Source organism: Hyaena hyaena, unplaced genomic scaffold (genome assembly GCF_003009895.1).
Source record: "Hyaena hyaena isolate Hyena2069 unplaced genomic scaffold, ASM300989v1 scaffold_3, whole genome shotgun sequence".
NCBI classification, from domain to species: domain Eukaryota; kingdom Metazoa; phylum Chordata; class Mammalia; order Carnivora; family Hyaenidae; genus Hyaena; species Hyaena hyaena.
The window spans coordinates 9,309,089-9,329,693 of record NW_024080635.1 but is presented as its reverse complement, the minus strand read 5'-3'; the positions used below and the strand labels follow the sequence as shown (position 1 = coordinate 9,329,693).

General features: G+C 43.8%; 1 protein-coding gene across 5 annotated transcripts in view; it reads right to left on the bottom strand.

The window, feature by feature from the left end:
• Window positions 1-1,369: 1,369 nt before the first annotated feature.
• LUZP1 (leucine zipper protein 1) overlaps window positions 1,370-20,605 on the bottom strand; it is a 99,004-nt gene continuing 79,768 nt past the window's right edge. For 2 of the 5 annotated variants that reach the window (XM_039231465.1, XM_039231473.1), the window contains 2 exons: window positions 7,053-10,243; window positions 1,370-5,306 (listed from right to left, as the gene is read on the bottom strand). In XM_039231465.1, coding sequence (XP_039087396.1) covers window positions 5,151-5,306; window positions 7,053-10,124 — 3,228 coding nt within the window. In that variant the 5' untranslated portion in view covers window positions 10,125-10,243 and the 3' untranslated portion in view covers window positions 1,370-5,150. The remainder of the gene's footprint in view (window positions 5,307-7,052; window positions 10,244-20,605) is intronic. The other 3 variants (XR_005528310.1, XM_039231491.1, XM_039231482.1) reach the window with 3 other exon arrangements.

The following is a 20,605-nucleotide window of genomic DNA, read 5'->3' as shown; positions in this document are numbered from 1 at the left end:
GTCCTATCTTTCATTGTTTGCCCTTGGAGTTCTATACAAGACCCTCTGGAAATGGCAGTGTTATCCATGTTTACATAAGGAAAATATTTATATAAAGGAGAAAAGTGGTTGGGTCAGGTCTGAAGATAGGGTCAAGGGGGCCCCCACAGAAGCAATGGGCTCCCTAATCTGTGGAACTAGAGAGTTTCCTGTTGGGACTGTGGAATGAGACTGTACGCCAAGAGTATGAAGCCATATGTCAAGCATACAGATACTGGGAAACTGTGAATCGTTAACAAGGCACAGAGTTGCAGTGTGTCTCCAGTAGACCGTCTGGCTTTACTCCCCAGGTTCCCTCCATGGGTGTGTACAAACCTTCCACTTTTCTCCCAAGTCCCGCTATAACAGTTTTAGGAAGTGTTCTGTAAGATCAAGGGTTTGGTTACTTAGCTGATCTGTTAGTTTCCTAGTGCTGCTGCTAACAGATCACCACAGCAGGCTCTGAGGGAAGATTCCATTTCCTTGCTTTTTTAGCTTCTGGTGTTTTCCTTGATTTGTGGCCCCTTTCTCCATCTGCAAAGCACACTCCTTGAGGGTTGCCTTCTTAAATTGCAAAGAGGTTACTTCGCAATTGTCAAAGCACATTACTCCGATCTCTGCTTCTCTTGTTCTCTAGTCCTGTCTTCAGGTTTCCCCTGTTAATAAGGCTACTTACGATTTCATTTAAAGTCCTTACTCTTGTCTACAAAATCCCTTTTGCCACATAAGGTAGTAAAACGTTTTTATAAGAAAGTAACTATAGTAACTTCTCAAGTGTTCCTGTTTCCTGGAAACTGGCTTACTAATGTTAATTCTTCCCTATAATTAGCCTAAATGAGGTTTTATTCTTAGTAAAATTTAGGGGACATTACATTTGTGGTCTGACGGTAAGATGAAGATGGAGAAAGCTTTGCCCCTAGTCCTGGAATGAGTAACAGCAATGGGGAAAATCTGCACACCAGGATCGGGACAAGTGGTGTAAAGGTGAGAACAGCATGTGGTGGGAAGTATACAGACATTGATTTTGGACCTAGATTTGAATCCCAGCTGTGCCATTAATACGGTAACCTCTACAGTTAGGTGCTTTTAACAATTTTTTTTAATACATGGCATAGGTAGCTTGAGACAATGATAATTGTTTTAAAACTAAAAAATGTAGCAGTTAAGCAATTCTAAGCCCAGTTTTGTGGGTGCTAGGTGTGTCATTTTCCAAGCCTCAGCAGGTTTCCAGTCTTTAGGGCATCACTGAGTATTTTAAATAAAATACAGTGAAACACACTAGCTGTATCAGTGCATAGACAACAGTTGTACTCAGAGGACAGCAAGAGAAATGGCATCACTGACACACAGAGCACATGGAAACTAGGGAGCTTTATTGGTTACATATTGTGCTGCAGAGCCAACAGACAGCATTAGAGCCAGAGGATACATGCAGACAGGCAGCTTCCACTATACACATGCACCCAAGGAGCCCTGAGTCACTGCTCATGGCTTCACCCTGGTTTCCAGCAACAGGGTCCGGCCTCCTTGGTCCCAGGCTTGGAGCAGGAATGTAGAAGCTGCTGCACCTAGACTCCAAGGGGCAGGGGTGAGACCAGAGCACCTGCCTGAACAAGTAGATGTGGACTGACAGATACTGATGCCCCCTAGCACAGGGGCCTTTAATGCATTAACAGGGTTTTTTGAGGGCTACACTTCCCTAGCCCTCCCAATCTTTAAAATACAAAAAAATAGACTTTATTCTCTTAAAAATACATTCCATTCAGTACATGTTCTGAGCTGTGAAGCAGCAGGAAAATAGGGCCCCTTTCCTATGATCTTGGTTGTGAGGCTTTGAGGAGAACCCTGTGCCCCACCCAGGGTAGACAAAAGTTAATCCCTAAAAGCAGCTCTTCCAAAGCAGTCTTGTCAGAGTAACATACAAACCCCACATCAACAGAGGCAGCTAGGGACTGGGTCCCTGTTCCTTTACTGGGAAATGGTAGCACTTGGCACTAACCCCTAAATGTAAAGCACTAAAACTGCCCCCAGGAGGACAGTTCCAAGATCAGCCACAGACCCTCCAACACCCCGTAAGAGGGGAATGACTTATGTGCAGGCTTGCCCGGAGCAGAGGCTGGAGTCCTTGGCCCCACTGCAAATCCCCTTCGGCCACCAGCCCTGCAGCTTTCTCTGGTTGCTTGTAGTGCCCGAGTAGTGAGACACAGGCGGCAGCAGGTGGAAGGGAACCCAGCCTCTGGCATTCAGCCAGGTCTGCTTCCTCCAACCAAGCAGCTCTGGAGTGCCAGGTTCGCCCGGCTTGCTGGACCCCCTGCCACAATGAATACACCTGCCAGTAAAATCTAGAGTCAGAGCCACACTGCAGAAGAGACTTGTCATATAAGTGGGTTTGTTGGCAGGGACAGTGGGGATATTTGGCTTGATTGAGCAGCTATTTAATTACCAGGTCTCCCCTTTATGTGGAAATTTCTTCCAGGACCCCTGATGGTGAGGCCTGGGTCCAGATGGTCACAGAGGTTGCTTTTCAGAAAGGTGCCTTCCAACTTTGGAATTTGAGAGCCAGCCTTGCCAGCCATTTGAAACCCAGAGGAACTGAGCCTCCAGCCTTCATCTGCTATTACAATTGGTATCTTCTGCAATGTTGAGGACACTTAAAAATAAAATCTATTTTACAATGGTTCTAGAAAGTATGCAGAGTAAGGAAACACAATATCCTGAAATAACTGTTACAATCAAACCCTATTGCACTCAGATTTTAAGATAGCAGCCCCCAGCAAGAGGGCACCGTGGCTGTCCCTCTTCCAGAGCATTTGGGTAGTGGCAGATGTTGGTGCTGCTGCAGTGTGGAAAGATCCAGACTTTGGCACCAGGAGCTACAGCACCAGAATCCAGGGCTCCAACGCCCAAAGAAGATAATTAGTGGCGAAATCTTTGCAGGCATGGCTTGGCACCCTTTTGTTTCCACCAGCCGAGAAGAGCCACAGACTTCGTTTCCTATAACCTCAGTTGACCCCCGCAGAGGTCCATTTTCTTTGGACTCTCAAGGTTGCCAACCAGTGAAGGATGGCAGGGAGGCTGCAGGTAGAAAGGTTACGCTTCGGGCAAGCTAGTTTCTGGCCAGTGACCCAGAAGCAGCAGCAGGAAGAGATTTTAAAAACAGCATCATAAACTGAGCATCTGAGTCAGCACTATGGAAAGATGAGCTACACAGTAATACCCTTAGACTGGCACACCTCCAGAAAAATGGGAAGTATGCGCAAAACATTCCTGACCCTGAAAGGAAGCTCATCAGTGTACCCTAAGCCGCCTCCAGGATGTCTGGGTCTGATGGCCGTCACGGGTGAGGCGGACGCTGGTTCCCAAGTGTAGGCAGGGAATATGGCCCACAGCAACAGGAGACGGCCACCTTGTGTCACAAAAGACGGACGCTGTGTGGCAAGTGGGCAAGACTAGTGCCAAAAGGGCTGCAGAAGCCGTCTGATCTAATCCCTTCATCTTACAAACTAGAAGAATGAAGGAGCTTCTCTGAGCTCATCCTCCTGACATTAGAACACAGAAAGAATAAGGCCCAGAAAAACAAGGCTGGGGGAGGACACATTCCCCAAAACCATCTGGATGCTACCTTCCAAAAGCAGAATCAGGACAGTGTAAACAGAACCACCTCAGAATGCCAGATTTAGGACCCTTAGAGACCATTACACAGAATTCAAAGAATTCATTGTATAGATAAGGAAGCTGAGGCCCTAAGAGGATGGTGACTTGCCCAAAGTCACACAGCAAGAAAATACAAAGCCATGAAGCAAATTCAGCTTTCCTGACTCCTAAGTAATGCTCTCTTTCACTATGAAGGAACAGTATCTGTGCCATTAAAAGTAGCCTTTGAAAAGGGATCCCTTCTTTGAACTGAGAAAGTTCTACAAAAAGCAGTGCCAAGAATACGTGGTTCTTTTCAACTTCCCCATGTGCCATAAGGAAATTAATAAACTTTATGTGGCTTCCTGAAAGGTTTGCTGCATTTTGCACTGTATACACCTGGGGCCCTGAGCGGGCATTTATTACCTTTCCTCCAGTGAAGTCATCACGACAGTTTGCAGAAACCGTGGGCCCACTTCTGTAGGAATGCATCAGTCTGGTAAAGTGCGATACCTCCTCCTCCGTGGGGGATGAAGGAAGAGGAAGGAAGTCCATGCCTTTCATGGAACTATTGCTTTGTGGAGTGACTGGGGAAATGTTTCTTCCTGCCCACTTTCCCCCTTGCTGGGCACTTCCTAGAAGGCAGAGTATGCTGGGTCAGGCCCAGTTTAGTCCAGAAGTATTCCAAAGATGGAAACGACGGAGTCAGCCTGATGTCTCCAGCCATGGGAGGAACAGGCAGTGCCAGCAGCATTACTGGTGCCCAGGGAAGGAGATGCGTGAGGCTTGTGCACTTTGAGATGCCTTTGGAAGGTGAGCATAGAGCCAGGGGAGAGGAGGGATGATGATGTCATTCCAATAGGTGGGTACCCGTGTGTTCTGCCCCCAGGAAACAGCAGTCAGCCAGGGGGCCGTGTCCGAGAAGCTTCAGCCTGAAGGTTGGTCCCGTAATCCTTTTGAGGCAGCACAGACCTCTTCTGCTGTACGAGTCTGAAGAACTCCAAAGGGGAAAGGAGTGGAAGCCCCCTAGATGGAGGTGATGGATGCTAAGTCTTAGGGGCCACTTTGGCCCCCAGGGCAAACAAGGAGTGAACTGGATGCGGTGAAGAGACTAAGAAACGAACCACACAGAAGGGGCTGCCCGCTGACCCACCAAGGAGCAGAGAAGAGATTTCAGCTGCTGTGGTACAGGGAGAAAACCGGGGTTTCTAGATCTTTCCCCATCTGGGGGCCAGAGTGGCCCATCCGACCTGGGGACAGGGGCAAGGACAGAGAACTCATGCAAGGAAGGCTAGGCCTGGGTGACTATGTCCAGCTTGTAGTTTCTGATCCCCTCTGGCCAACTGGTAAAATGACCCAAGCCACAGCCTGGTCTGCCAGTCTCCCAGCCAAGGCCTGGCGTCTAGCCTGGTTAACTGGCCTTGCATCCTTCACAGGGCAGGAAGGCAGGAGAGCGGAGAAGCAGGAGCAGAAGAGACGGCAGACCTCACCCAGCTGGTTCAGTTGTCCTCGGCACAGGGCTTGGCGGGCCGTAACCGTTCCTCGGCCCGGGCGAGCCCGGGCTCTGGCAGCCCCTGTTTTGCAGGCAGTTCAGACCGCTCCAGGGAGTTGTGCAGTCGTCTGTGGCCACCAAGTGTGCAGTCATCACCTTCCTCCTGTGCCAGTAATGACAAAAGTGAGCTGCAAAGGACAATAGCGAATAACAAACAAGACCCTCCCTTCCCCAGTGGTCCTCTTCAGCCTGGCAGAGGGAGGTGCAGGGCAGGCAGATCACCGCATAACTGCAGAGATTCTTCTCTGGCCTGAGGGAACTCAGGTAGACCACAACCCCCCAGGCTGCCCAGGGCTCAGAGGCAGACCGGCAGCTCACAACTGAGCAGGGGCCAGTGGAGGACGGGGCCGCACCATGTGGTCCCGTAAGGAGGCCCGGCCATCCTGGAGTTCTGTGCGTGCAGGCCGCAGTTCCCTGCTTGGGGGGCGAGGGATTATAGACTGCTGAAAAGGACAAGACAAGCTTTTCCTACTTCCCACTTAAAAACTACTGAAAAGCTCAGGTGCCTTCCCTCTTCGGCCCTACACCTATACCTCATCCTGTCTCGGCCAGAGCCTCAGGGGCCTAAACCCCTCTCTTCACTCCTCTTCCATCAGAATTCTGCCTTTTCAGTGTTTTTGGTCCTTCCCAACAAACACATATCAAAGAACAGAAGTATGAGTGAGAAAGGTTGGCGGGGTAGACCGAGCACTGGATTCAGAAACAGGAAGGTGGCTCAGCCAGTTAAGTGTCTGACTCTTGATTTGGGCTCAGATCGTGATCTCAGTTCTTGAGTTCAAACCCTGCATCGTCAGGCTCTGTACTGACAGCATGGAGCCTGCTTGGGATTCTGTGTCTCCCTCTCTCAAAAATAAACAATTAAAAAAAGGGGGGGGGGGCGGATCTTAGCTTATCCAGTAATTCAGTTTGGTGGCCTTGGGTAAGACGCTTTTGTGTCTCCGACCATCAGTGTCCAGATCTGAAAAATGGAGGCTCTTGGAGAGACTGAGACGGTGAGGACATACTCTGTCAGATGGTGAGTACCCAGTATGGACTTCTAGGACATTTCAAGTTAATACACCATCTCCTGCCTTTTAAAAAGAAGGAAACCCACGTCTTACGTCCAAAACGTCTTTCATCCTCATAGACTCCACATCTAAAAGACACTCCCAGGGGCTTCCCTTTTAGGTGCTGTTCTGACACTCTGACCCTCAAAGGAGGTAGTGGTTCTGGATTTATCTATCCTGTAAGGAGTCATACTGAACCAGTCCTGGCCTCAGACCGATGATAGAAAAATGGCTTAGGCAGGTTTCTGGGGCAAAATAAAGTGACACATGGGCACAGAGTGTATAAAGTAGGCCACTGGAAGCCCTCATTCTCATCCCCCGTGTGCCAGCAGCTGGCAAAACTCTGCTGTGGAGACTCTCTCCCTGCCCCCCTCCTATGTGCACTACAGAGGGGTCCCTGGGTACCCTGGCCCAGAGCTTCCCATGGCTGCAGCTGGTTCCTGTGCTTCTAGGTGCTGCTTTGTTGGGTTTTAGGGGAGTTCTTTTTGCTCTGCTGGCAAACCAAGAGAATGGAGGCCAGCTCGCTCTCCTTTTTGTGTGGCCTTCATATGTAGAAGAGACAAACTGGAAAAGGAGGTTTGGGAAACTCATGCCGCTCTCTGCCAAATACCTTCTTCAAGGTACTTCACTCTTGTTCAAGGCCAAACCTACCTTATTTTTAGCAGTTCTCTGAGCAATCCAGCTAGCTCTACCAGGATTTCCCAGCCCCATAACCCTGAAACACACACGTCAGGACAGAGGGAGCAAAGAGGAATGTAAAAGAGTCCGCGGGGGGGGGATAGGGACAGCAGGGGGTGGCTCACCGTGCCTGCCGAGTGGTTCCAGGCTGCAGCTGTGGTGGCAGCGTCTCCCACCCGATTCCGACGAGTCAGCGCCTCAGACACGGTGAGGCTACTCTGGGTCCTTCTGGAGGTGAGCTCAGGGGCATCCCCTGAATTTCCTGCCCTTCGAGCACCCTGCTCACAAAGGTACAACCTGGGCTGTCCGAGGTCTGAACAGTCTGTGGAGGCCCTCTGGGTGTAGGCGTTGGTAGCTTCCACATTTCTACCTGTTCGAATTGGGGGGTCTTCTAAGGAGTTCAAGTCTCGCCTACTCTTCCACGCATTCCGCACAGTAACATGTCTGGCATCTGAAGAGCCCACTTCTGAAGGGGCACTATGGCTTTTCCACCTGATTGTCTCCGCTGGGGGGGCATGGCTGTTCCTCTCCACAGGATCCGATGGCTTGATTATAATGCTGCTACGAGAGACCACGGTTTCTGGCTTGTTCTTCAGGGACCCATCTCCCATTCTCTCAGCTTCTGTGAACTGCAGGGCAATGTCGTGTTTGTGAATGGAGAGCTCAAAAGGGGAGCTGACGTGGTTGCTAACTGATGTGAGCTCTGCTGGCCCAACCTGGATGTTGCTGGTGGATGTGTGCCTTTCCCGCGGGGCCTCACCTGGGGCGGCTCTGGGGCTGCTGCTGTCAGAGGGGTAGATAGTTATGCTACTTGTCACCTTATTTAGCCCTGGTTTGGAGGTGGATTTCTGCTTCTCCACTGTGGCCTCAGTTCCAGATCCTCCCATGATTTTTTTCACATCCTTATCAATGATGACAGGTTTGATGATGGCTCTCGACCGCAACGCTTCTCTGGGGCTAAAGGGCCGCTGGCTTTTGACCCCAGCACCATTGGCATCTGGGAACTCTGTGGCATTGGTGGAGGCTCTGACAGGTTTCACAGACTCGCTTTCTGTCCCAGCGTCTTTATCATTCTCAAACAGGGAGTTTCTGAGTAACCCTCGGGATTTGGCTTTCTCTCTAGAGTTGGGTTGGTGTTTGAGCTCTGGCTCTGGAGTGATGGTAGTGTTTACCAATTTGGCAGTAACAAGAGATGTGACGTCCACGTCGTCATCTGAGTCTGGCCTCTCTCTGCCACTGGATTTGATGACTCGGCACCTCAGGGCCTCATGCTGACTGCTGTCTTCCATCACAACTGCTACAGGTTGATCAACACCTTCTTTATTTGGGGTTGAAAGGCCCTGAAGGATGTTCTCTTGGCTTCTGGAATTATAAGGATACTTTGATAAAAGTGGAGACTTGGAATTTGGGGAACTGGTATCAGCCTCCAGGCTACTGGCAGCCTTTTTGCCCTTGGAGAGCCCTTCTGAGGAAGATCTTCGAGAGGAGGCCAGAGCTCCAACTGCCTTAGAACTGCCACAGTCTGCAGCCTGAGTTCCCTGACTTCCATTGCCAGGTACCTGCCCCCTCTTGACAAAGAGGGCCTCGGCAGGGGTGTCAGAAGCCTTGTCAGCTCTACCCAGTACGTCACTGGGAACAGATCCATAGGTGGTATTATCACTAAATGTCCGTGTGGTCTTCTCCACTTTTCCCTTCAACCCACTCTCAGTACCTGGTTTGGGAGCACTCTTCCACGCTTTACTGTGCTCCTGAGCAGCAGGCGGGTAGCGGCTAAGCACTGAAGGCTGCTCCCTGGACTTCTTTCCTTCACTCTGAGAAGAGCCAGATACAAATCGATCTTCAGTTCTCCTGGTCTCCTGAGTCCCACTGTCTGTACTGGCCCCGATGTTGGAAGCTTTGGCTGCCCTCCTATTGGTGAAATTGGGTGAGGACACCTGCCTATTGCCCAGAGAACAGTTTTCATTGTTGAGTGCAATATCCCTGTTTCGATGCCTCTCCCGCTTCTGTTGAGGGGACAGTTCCCGCGGTGTGTGCTTGGACATAGGTGCCTCATTCCCATGGCCTCTTAACTTAGTCCTCTCGTGTCTGCCTTTGCTGGATAGGAAAGCCTCCTCCCCTTCTACCTCCCCATTCTCTAACTCTTTCTGTTTCTTGATTTGTAGCTTTATCTCCTCCAGCTGGCTGGCCAAGAGTTTGTTTTTATTTTGTTCACTTAGGTAATTATCCTGAAGATCATTATTTTTGGCCCTCATTTTCTTAAGCTCTTCTTCCAAAGATTCAAAATGTTTGATTTGTGTCTTGAGTTTCTCAATCTCTTGGTTGAGATCTTTAACTTTGTTGTCTTCTTGATTTCGGTTCTTTTCATTTTCTGATTTGTTTCTTGTTTCATTCTCTACCTGCTTTAGATAGTCCAGAGTGCCCTTCCTTCTGGATTCTTTGCACGGCAGTGTGGAGGAGATCCCGTCCTCAATCCGCAGGTCATTCCTTTCCAGAAGATTAGAAGCATTCCTTGAATAATCTCGGTTCATTTTTTTGTTCTGCTCCAGTTTTTGAGTGAGCTCTTTTATCAGTTTCTCATTCTCTTTCTCCTTTTCGTTCAAGTATTTTCTCTCACTTACAAAGCTCAGAGTTAATGATTTCAGTTTTTCTAACTCTGACACTAAACTCTGCTCAGTTTTATCCAGGCGGTCCTCAGAAGATTCCAGTTCTTTCACTTTGACCCTGAGCATTTCCAGCTCAGCAGAGATCTTCTTTGTCAGGTTTCTCTCCTCATTCAGGCTCAGACAGAGTTGGGTACAATCATTCTTACTCCTGCCAAAGGCCTCCTCCAGCTTCTCCAGTTCAGCCATTCGTTTCTGAAGCCGTTCAATCTCAGATTTCAGTTCCCGGGTGAGATTTTCTTCCTCTTCAAGCTTCTCCTTCATAAGCTGACACAGATCCTCTGCTCTCTTAATTTCCTCATCTTTGCCTTCGATTCTCAGCACTCGCTGGCGCAACACTTCAATCTCTGCCAACATACTGGAGTTGCTGCCTTCTGCCTGAATCACCTTGTCCTGGAGATCCAGGAGCTCATCCTCTGCTTTCTGGAGGTTTTTGGTGGCTTCCTCCAACTCATCAAGGCGGCGACTTAGACTCTGTAACTTAAACCGCAAGTGGCGGCTGGAGGGAGTATCCTTGTAGCTTGTAAATTCAGCCATGTCTACTGCCAGCCGGCGTGGGCTCCTAGAGGCATCCAGTTCCACTCAAGGGGCTGAGAAATGGTTACCTTTCTCTTGGCATCCACAACATTCTTTGGCAGCTGGAGACCATTATTAGTCTATAGAAGGAAAGCAGAAAGCATGTCAGGCAGCAAATCTAAAATCTGTACTTCAGCTCCCAGTTGTAACAGACCTCCTGTATTTAATTCTTGTGCCTAGAATGTAGCAGGTGCTCAAATTTGTTGAACGAATGAATTTTAACAAACCTGCAGGAAAACACTGGTTCTTTACGACTGATGTTGAGGTGATACCTAGTTTTATCCTAATGAAGAGTATTACCAGCGGCTGCATGGCAAAAAGACACAGAATGCCTCATTTCTCATGGCAAGCTCTAAGATAGCTTTATCATTTGCCACCTACATAATCTCAGAAGAGTAACAGCTCTAGTTTTACTTAGTTGTAAAATGGGTATAATAATCCCTATCATATCTCTCCCCATCATCATTCTGAGATAATGCATAGAAAGCTCTAGGTAACAAAGCAGTAAATAGTCCTAAGATTATTAAGAACTACAACAGCTTCAGGGAAAGACACAGATAAGTGAAAAACAGTCACCTCACCTGACACTAGGGAGACAAAAGGACCTAGTCTCCATGAGAGGAGAGAGAAAAGGGTACATCCCTAGAGAATTTATAATCTTCGGCCTGCCTTCACTTGAGTTCAGAGTACAGATTTACACTGCCTTGACTGGTCTGGTAACAACTTCTCCTCACTGAGAATCTAACCTAAAATGGCCTCAGCCTGGTAAAATCCCTGGGAAACCTGGAGACAGACACTCTCTACCAAAGTCACGTAAGAGTCCCATATATAAAGTCCTGCTGAACCTGAGTTTACAATTCTAAATTACAAAACACATAAGGACCAATCTTTTACTATGACTGAACAATGAGTAGTTACACCGATAAGAACCAAAGTTAGTAAAATACACTAGAGACTATAAGTACATTCCAATGTTTAAAGTCATAAAAGAAGGAATCAAAACCAGGAGACAAGCAAACGATACCAACAAAGATCAGAAGATTTTAAAATTAACCAAACAGAATCGCTTAGAAAAGCAAAGAAAAAAATGGCAAATTAGATGAAGAGAATATAAGAGATGATATATATATGAGAAGAGATATAAGGAGATTACAAAAGGTTAGCAAACTTAAAAATTTTGTGAAAGAAAGGTTTATAGGGGGAATAAAATAAAGAGGTCCAAAAATGAGAAAGTTTTAACAGGTGGCCCAAAAGGAAGGAATAGAGAGAATGGGGAAGAGGCAATATTTAAAGAACTACTAGCTAAGTATTTTCAAGAGTTGATGAAAGATAGGGAGCCTCATATTTAGGAAGCAAAGCCCCAACCAAGCAGGATATAAGTTAAATCTGCACCTAGACCCATCATAAGGATACAGAAGAATACCACAAAGAGAAGCAACAAGAAGGAAAAACAGATATTCTATGAAGAAGTAACAACTGAACTGGTTTCTCAATAGAAACTTAAGTGTCAAACAGAAGACCAAAGACATGATGGGGCACCTGGCTGGCTCAGAGTACTGTGAATCTTGTGGTTCACGAGTTCAAGCCCCATGTTGGACTCTGCTGACAGCTCAGAGCCTGGAACCTGCTTTGGATTCTGTGTCTCCTTCTCTCTCTGCCCCTCCCCCACTCATTCTCTGTCTCTCTCTCTCAAAAATAAACATTAAAGAATTTATCAAACTCGATACCCAAAAAAGAAATAATCCAGTGAAGAAATGGATAAAAGATAAAATAGACACTTTACCAAAGACAACATCCAGATGACTAACAGACATGAAAAAATACTCAACATCACTCATTATCTGGGAAATATAATTAAAACCACAATGAGATACCACCTCATACCATTCCAAATGGCTAAAATTAACTCAGGCAAGTACAGATATTGGTGAGGATGTGGAGAAAGAATCTCTTGTGCACTGCTGGTGGGAATGCAAACTGGTGCAGCCACTCTGGAAAACAGTATGGAGATTCCTCAGAAAGTTAAAAATAGAACTACCCTATGACCCAGCAATTTTTGCTATTAAGTATCCAAGGGATACAGGTGTGCTCTTTCAAAGGGACACATGCACCCCAATGTTTACAGCAGCACTATCAACAACCAAAGTACAGAAGGAGCCCAATGTCCCATCAATTGATGAATGGATAAAGACATGGTGTATATATACAATGGAGTATTACTCAGCAATCAAAAGGAATAAATTTTGCCATTTACAACTACATAGATGGAACTAGAGGGTATTAGACTATGGCTAGGTGAAATAAATCAGTCAGAGAAAGACAAATATCCTATGACTCCACTCATGTGGAATTTAAGACACAAAACAGATGAACATAAGGGAAAGGAAGCAAAAATAATATAAAAACAGGAACTCTGTTTTAAGAGACTCTTAAAGGTTGCTGGAGGGGCTGTGGGTGGGGAAATGGGCTAAATGAGTAAAGGACATTAAGGAAGATGCTTGCTGGGATGAGCACTAGGTGTTAGACAAAAGGGATAAATCACTGGAATCTACTGAAATCATTATTGTACTATATGATAACTAACTTGGACATAAATTAATCTTAAAAATTAAAAACACCAGGGCACCTGGGTGGCTCAGTTGGTTAAGGGTCCCACTCTTGATTCCAATTCAGGTCATGATCTCACAGTTTGTAAATTCAAGCCCCCAAGTCAGGCTCTTATGTTGACAGCATGGAGCCTGCTTGGGATTCTCTCTTTTCCCCCTCTCCCACACTCTCTTAAAATAAACTTAGGAAAAAAAAAAAAAAAGACAAAAGACATGGTAATATCTTTATGAAAGAAGATACAACTGAAAACCTTTCAGAACACAAATAAAGGAAAATAAAAACCTAAGTGTTTATAATTAACAGACTTTCACTGAAAAAGCTATTTATGGATGTACTTCAGAATATAGATGGGGCACCTGGGTCGTTAGTTAAGCATCCGACTTGATCTCAGCTCAAAGTCTCCATCTCAGAGTTGTGAGTTCCAGCCCTGTGTTCCACCCACTGGGGGTGGGGTCTACTTAAAGTGGGGGAAAAAAAGAATATAGAAACTGATCACTTAGGAAAGACATGACATGCAAGAAGAAACAGTAAACAAAGAAATCAAACTAAACAAACACTGGTTCAGTTAAAGAATAAGCAAAAGTTGACTGCGAGTGGGAAGGGGAAGGGCAGAATAAAACCAAAGTGAAACTACCTAAAATGATGGATAATAATATGTAAGTCATAAAGACAGAAATCAGAATTCAAGTGTTCTTAAAACTCTGTATTTTGAGGGAAGAGGATAGAGTAATTATAACTTCAGACCCTGGTAAGAGTAGATATTTATCATGTTATCTGATAAGGCATCAATAAGCAGAGTATATATAAAGAATTCCTACAACCTAACAATAAACAAATAATGGGCTAAGGATTTGAATAGACACTGATCCAAAGATGATACCCAAGTAGCCTCCAAGCATATGAAAAGATACTCAACGTCACTAATCATTAGGGATATGCAAATCAAAACCAGAATGAGGTATCACTTCACACCCATCAAGATGGTCACTATCAAAAAAACAAGTGGTGGTGAGAATATGGAGAAATTCGAACATTTGTGCACTATTGGTGGGAAAATAAAATGGTAAAGCTAAAGTGTGGCTTTAATTTTTTCCTCAAAAAATTAGAATTACTGTATGATCCAGCAATTCCACTTCTAGGTGTAACTACAAAAAAAAAATTCAAAACAGTATATTTAAGAGATAATTTGCACACCTATGTTCATGACAGCACTACTGCAATAGCCAAAAAGGTAGAGCAATCAAGTGTCCATCCATCAACAGATGATGGAGACACAAAATGTAATGTATGCTACAGTGAAATATTAGTCTTAAAAAGGAGACCTGGATGAATCTTGAGGACACCGTGCTAAGTAAAACAATCCAGTCACAGAAGACAAATAGTATATGATTTCACTCATATGAAGTATCTATAATATTGAAATTCAAATGAACACAACAGAATGGTAGTTGCCATAGGCTGGGGGAGGGGGGCACCAGGGGAATGGGAGTTGCTGTTTAATGGGTATTGAATTTCAGTCATGCAAGATAAAAAATGTTCTAGAGACTGGTTTGCACAACAATGTGCGACTATATACTTAACCCTACCGAACTGTAAATAAGGAATATATTTTATGTTATATATTTTTTACCACAATAAAAAAAATTTTAAGGGAGGAAAGAAGTAAAAAGCACAGAGAGGTAGGGCAGATTTCCCATTTCTGGTCAGTACGTAAAGAGCTTAGAAGTCATCACTGTGTCTTAATATATAAATAACTAAACAAACTGAAAATCCACAATCTTCTTAGATCCATGAGAAAAATGAGGGCAAAAAAACCACTTCCCTAAAAATTAGACAAGCAGATGTAAAGAATCACAATTTACAAAAATAGCAACTCACGAATAGAAACCTCCATGGGAACCGGCACTAGGGTAGGAAAACCTCAACTGCAACAGACAAACTGCTGGAGGCTCAGTCTGGACAACTCTGAGAGTAAAGAATAAGAGAGGGTCTCAGCATTAGGGAGGATGCCCCCCATTTGGTGAGCTTTACCTCCATGAGCTCCACAAGGTTCTCACAGTGAAGATGAAAGAAAGCCCCCTTGTGCATCCAGCAAGGGGGGTGTTAAAGCAACCATTTTGAAACCAGAACCTGGGGGAAGGGAAATCCCCAACTCCAGCTCCGTCCAGCCATCCTGTACCACCTAAGAGTACAGGAGGTTGGGAGGAGAAGGGGGGATGGACATCACTAAAGCCTACTTACCTCAGTCCTTTTTACCCATGACATCATGTCCTGCTTTCATCAAAAAAATTATAAGGCATACTAAAAGGTAAAAAACACAGTTTGAAGAAACAGAGCATCAAAAATAACTCAGATATGGCAGGTATTGGAATTACCAGAAATATCTACTGTGATTAATATGCTAAGGGCTCTAGTGGACAAAGTAGACACCATACAAAAACAAATGAGTAACAGAAACGGAAATTCTAGGAATCAAAAAAATGTTACGGGCGCCTGGGTGGCTCAGTAGGTTAAACATCCAACTTCGGCTCAGGTCATGATCTTGTGGTTCATGAGTTCCAGCCCACGTATCCCTGCTTGGGATTCTTTCTCCTCTCTCTACCCCTCCCCCAGATGCACACACATTCACGCTCTTGCTCTATCAAAATAAATGAACTTAAGAAAAAAAGTCCACATATTTTAACTTTATTTTTTTTAATGTTTATTTTTGAGAGAGAAAGTGACAGAGCATGAGCAGGGGAGGGGCAGAGAGAAAGACACCGAATCTGAAGCAGGTTCCAGGCTCCATGCTATCAGCACAGAACCTGATGCGGGGCTCAAACTCACAAACCGTGAGGCCATGAACTGAACCAAAGTTGGACACTTAACTGACTGAGCCACCCAGGTGCCCCAAGACCACATATTTTTTAAAAAAGAGATCAAAAACACTAACAGAAATGAAGAATGCCTTTGATTATCTCATCAGCAGACTAACAGAACTGAGTAAAGAATCTCTAAGCTTGAGGATATGTCAATAGAAACTTCCAAACTTGAAAAGTAAAGAGGAAAATGACTTTAAAAAAATGGAACAGAACATCCAATAAGTATGGGACAACTACACTTGTAATGGGAATTGACAGAAGAAAATTTTGACTGAAAATTTCCCCATATTAGCGTCAGACACCAAATAACACCAAGCAGGATAAATGCCATAAAGAAAAGACAAAATAAAAACAAAAATCCAACACCTAGACATATCATATTCATACGCTGCAGAAAATCAAGGATAAAGAAAAGAATCCGGAAGCCCAGGGAAAAAAAGCCCTAACCTATAGAGAAGCAAAGATAAGAATTACATCTGACTTCTCAGAAGTCATGCAAGCAAGGAGAGAGTAGAGTGAAATATTTAAAATACTGAGAGGTAAAACAAAATTTTTTTAAAAACCTGCAGTTCTGTACCCTGAAAAAATGGGGGGGGGGGGGGGCAGATTCTGTACCATTTCAAAAGTGAAGGAAAAATAAAGACTTAGACAATTAAAAACTGAGATATGTTGCCAGCAGACCTGCCTTGCAAGAAATGTTAGAAGAGTTCTTCAGCGGTGCCTGGGTGGCTCAGTTAAGTGTCCAACTCTTGACTTCAGCTCAGATCATTTCATGGCTTCATGGGTTTAAGCCCTGCACCAGGCACTGCACTATCAGCATGGAGCCTGCTTGGGATCTTCTCACTCCTCTCTCCCTCTCTCTGCCCCTCCCTAACTCACACTGTCTCCATTTCTCTCAAAAATAAGCTTTAAAAAAGTTCTTCAGTGAGAAGAAAAATGATATGGATTAAAAATTCAAACCACATCAAGAAAGGAAGGGCATTAAAGTGAAAGTAAAATAACATTTTTATTTTTTCCTACTTTTAATCTAACAGATAATTCAAAATAATAGCAACAGCTTATGTACAAATAAAATGAATGACAGCAGTGATACAAGGGACAAGAGAGGAACTAGAAATACTTTATTATAAACTACTTGTACCACCTATAATGTACATTGCAAACTCTAGGGAAAACTAAAGAAGTTTGGGGGGACCTGAATGGCTTAGTCAGTTAAGCATTTGACTGTGGCTCAGGTCTCAATCGTGAGGTTCCTGAGTTTGGACCCCTGCATGGGGGCTCTCTGCTGTCACAGCAGAGCCCTCTTTGGATCCTCTATCTCCCTCTCTCTCCACCCCTCCCATGAGCTCTCTGGCGCATGCGCTCTCTCTCAAAAATAAATATTCAAAAATAAAATAATTGATATGCTAAGGAGAGAAACTGGATCCATATACAATGCTCAATTAAAACCACAAAAGAGGGGAAAAAAGCTAAAAGGTAACAAAAAACAAGAGCTTATAACCACTTTAAACATCAACAGTCTAAATAAAACAATTAGAGAGGATCAAAAGACATGACTGTTTACAAAAACCTTCAAACTTTTAAATTTTGCCACACTAATCAAAAGAAGTTGGAGTAGCTACATTAATATCAGACAGCAGATTTCAGAGCAAGTAATCAGGGGTAAGGTGAGACTTACATGATGATAAAGGAGTCTCAATTCTCCAAGAGGTAACAATCCTCAATGTGTATGCACCTAACAAAAAGGAGCATCAAAAACCAAAAGAATTGCAAAGAGAATGAATGAATCCACTACTACAGCTGGAGAGAGCTGAGAGATTAGGCAGAAAATCAGTAAGGTCATAGTTGACGTCAACAATGCCATCAAGAAACTGGATATAATGAATGTATGTAGAGACTACTTCATCCAAGAACAGTAGCATACACATTCATTTTGTTGTTGTTAATGTTTATTTTTGAGAGGAGAGAGCGAGTGAGCGTGAGCAAGCAGGGGCGGGGCAGAGAAAGAGATACAGAATCTGAAGCAGGTAGCATACACATTCTTAAGTTCACATGGAACATTCACCAAGAGAGGCCACATTCTGAGCCATAAAACACCAACTTGAATAGAACAGAAATCCTACACTGTCTGCTCTCAGACCACAATGGAAATAAACTAGAAATCAATACTAGAAAGATAGCTGGAAAATACCCAAATATTTGTGGAGATTAAACAACACACTTAAAAAATTTTTTAGTATTTATTTATTTTTGAGGAAGACAGACAAGTGTGAGGGGGGAGGGGCAGAGAGAGAGAAAGAGAGAGACAGAATCTGAAGCAGGCTCCAGGGTATGGGTCAAAGAAGAAATCTCAAGAGATATTTTAAAATACTTCGAACTGAATGAAAATGAAAATACAACTTTATCAAGATTTGTGGGGTATACCAAAAGCCAACACTTAGAGGCAAATGTAATGCACTGAATGCATATATTAGGAAAGAACAAAGATCCAATAGCAATAAGCTAAGCTTCCATCTTAGGCAATTAGAAAAAGAAAAGCAAATTAAAACCAAAGTAAACTGAAGAGAAGAAATAAAAATTAAAGCAGAAATCAACTGGTTCTTAGAAAAGATCAATAGAATCAATAAGCCTATATATAGCCAGGCTGATGGAAAAAAAAAAAGACACAAATTACTAATACCAGGAAGGGCTATCACTATAATCCCATGGACACTAAAATAAGGGATCATAAACAACTCTGTGCCCACAAATTTGATAACCAAATGAAATGTACCAATTGCTTAAGAGATATAATCTTCAGGAACTCACACAAAGAGAAAATAGAAAATCTGAATAGGACTGTATCTACCTAAGAAATGGAATCAATAACCTTCAAAAACAGGTAACATACTGGGCCCAGATGAGTTCACTGGTAATTCTACCATATATTTAAGAAGTAACTATATCAATTATAAGAGGCACCTGGGTTGCTCCACTGGCGAGCATCCAACTCTTGATTTTGGCTCAGATCATGATCTCACGGTTCATGGTACAGAATCCTGGGATGGGTTCTGCACGGAGCACTGACAGCACAGAGCCTGCTTGGGATTCTCTCTCTCTCTCCCCCGCCACCCTCTCTGCTCTTTCCTCTCCCCTGCTCACACACACACCCTCTCCTCAAAATAAATAAACTTTAAAAAAAAAAAAAAAAAAGAAGCAATTATACCAATTATACAACTTTCTACAAACTCTTCCAGAAGTTAGAAGCAGAAGAAATACTCCTTAGCTCATTCGGACGCCAGCATTACCCTAACAACAAAACCAGACAAGGAAAAAAAGGCTGCAAACTTAAGATCTCTCATAAACATAGATGTAAAAATTTTCAACAAATGTTAGATCTAATCCAACACTGTGTAAAAGAATTTCAGGGGCGCCTGGATGGCTCAGTCAGTTAAGTGTCTGACTTCAGCTCAGGTCATGATCTCACAGTTCTGGAGTTTGAGCCCCATGTCAGGCTCTGTGCTGACAGCTCAGAGCCTGAAGCCTGCTTCAGATTCTGTCTCCCTCTCTCTGCCCCTCCCCCAACCGTGCTCTGTCGCTCTCTCCCTCTTTCAAAAATAACATTAAAAACCATTTAAAAAAATACATTAAAAAAAAAAGAATTTCAGACCATAACCAAATGGGATTTATTCTGAGTACTCAAAACTGGTTCAACATTCATAATCGATTAATGTAATCTAGCATATCAACAGACTAAAGAAGAAAAATCACATGATCTTATAAAAAGATACAGAAAAGGCATTTGACAAAAACCCAACATCCATTCGCAATAAAAGTGAGCAAACAAGGAACAGAAGGAAAATCCTTGATTTAAAACAAAACAAACAAAAAAAAGATCTATAGCTAGCATCCTACTTAAAGGAGGAAAACTGTTCTATGATCAAGAACATAAGCAAGAAGTCAGTCCCCTTACCAAAGCTTCTAAAAATTGTACTAGAATCCTAGCTAATATGGTAAGACAAGAAAAAACAAAAGAAAGGGAAAGAAGAAATGAAACTGTTTTGCACCGGACATGACTGTAGAAAATCCAAATGAATCAACAACAACAAAATTCCCAGAACTAATAAGCAATTATAGCAAGAATGCAAGATACAAAGTTAGCATACAAAAAAAAAAAGTCTGTTGCGGAACACCTGGGTGACTCAGTTAAGCTTCTGACTCTTGATTTTGGCTCAGGTCATCATCTCACAGTTCAGGAGGTCAAGCCCTGTGTTGGACTCCATGTGCTGACAATAAGGAGCCTCCCTGGGATTCTGTGTCTTCTCTCTCTGCCCCTCCCGTACTCATGGTGCACACATGCTCTAAATAAACTTAAAAAAAAAAAAAAAGTCAGTCACTTTCCTATATACCAGCAATGAACAAATGGAACTTGCAATTAAAAACATGATACCATTAGAGGTGCCTGTGTATCTCAGTTGGTTGAGAGGCCGACTCGATTTTGACTCAGGTCATAAGTTCACAGTTCATGGGATCAAGCCCTGCACTGGGCCTGCATTGACAGCATAAAGCCTGCTTGGGATTCTCTCAACTCTCCTCTCTCTGGCCCTTCCCCCTCCCCCGCCCCTGTTCTCTAAATAAATAAATAAACGTTAAAAAAAACACACAATACCATTAAAACACACACACACACAATACCATTTACATTAGCACCCAGCTCCAAAAAAAGAATTGTGTAAGTATAAACCTACCAAAATATGTACAAGATCTATATAGGGAAAACTATATAAAACTGATGAATTAAAGATTAAGTAAATTAAGTAAAAGAGATATTCCATGGTCACGAATAGGAAGACTCAATATTGTCCAAATGTCAATTCTTCCCAACTTGACCTACAGATTAAAGGTAATCCCAATCAAAATCTCAAGCAAATGATTTTGTGGATATCGATAAACTGATATGCAAAAGACCCTGAACAGCCAATGCGTACTTAAGAA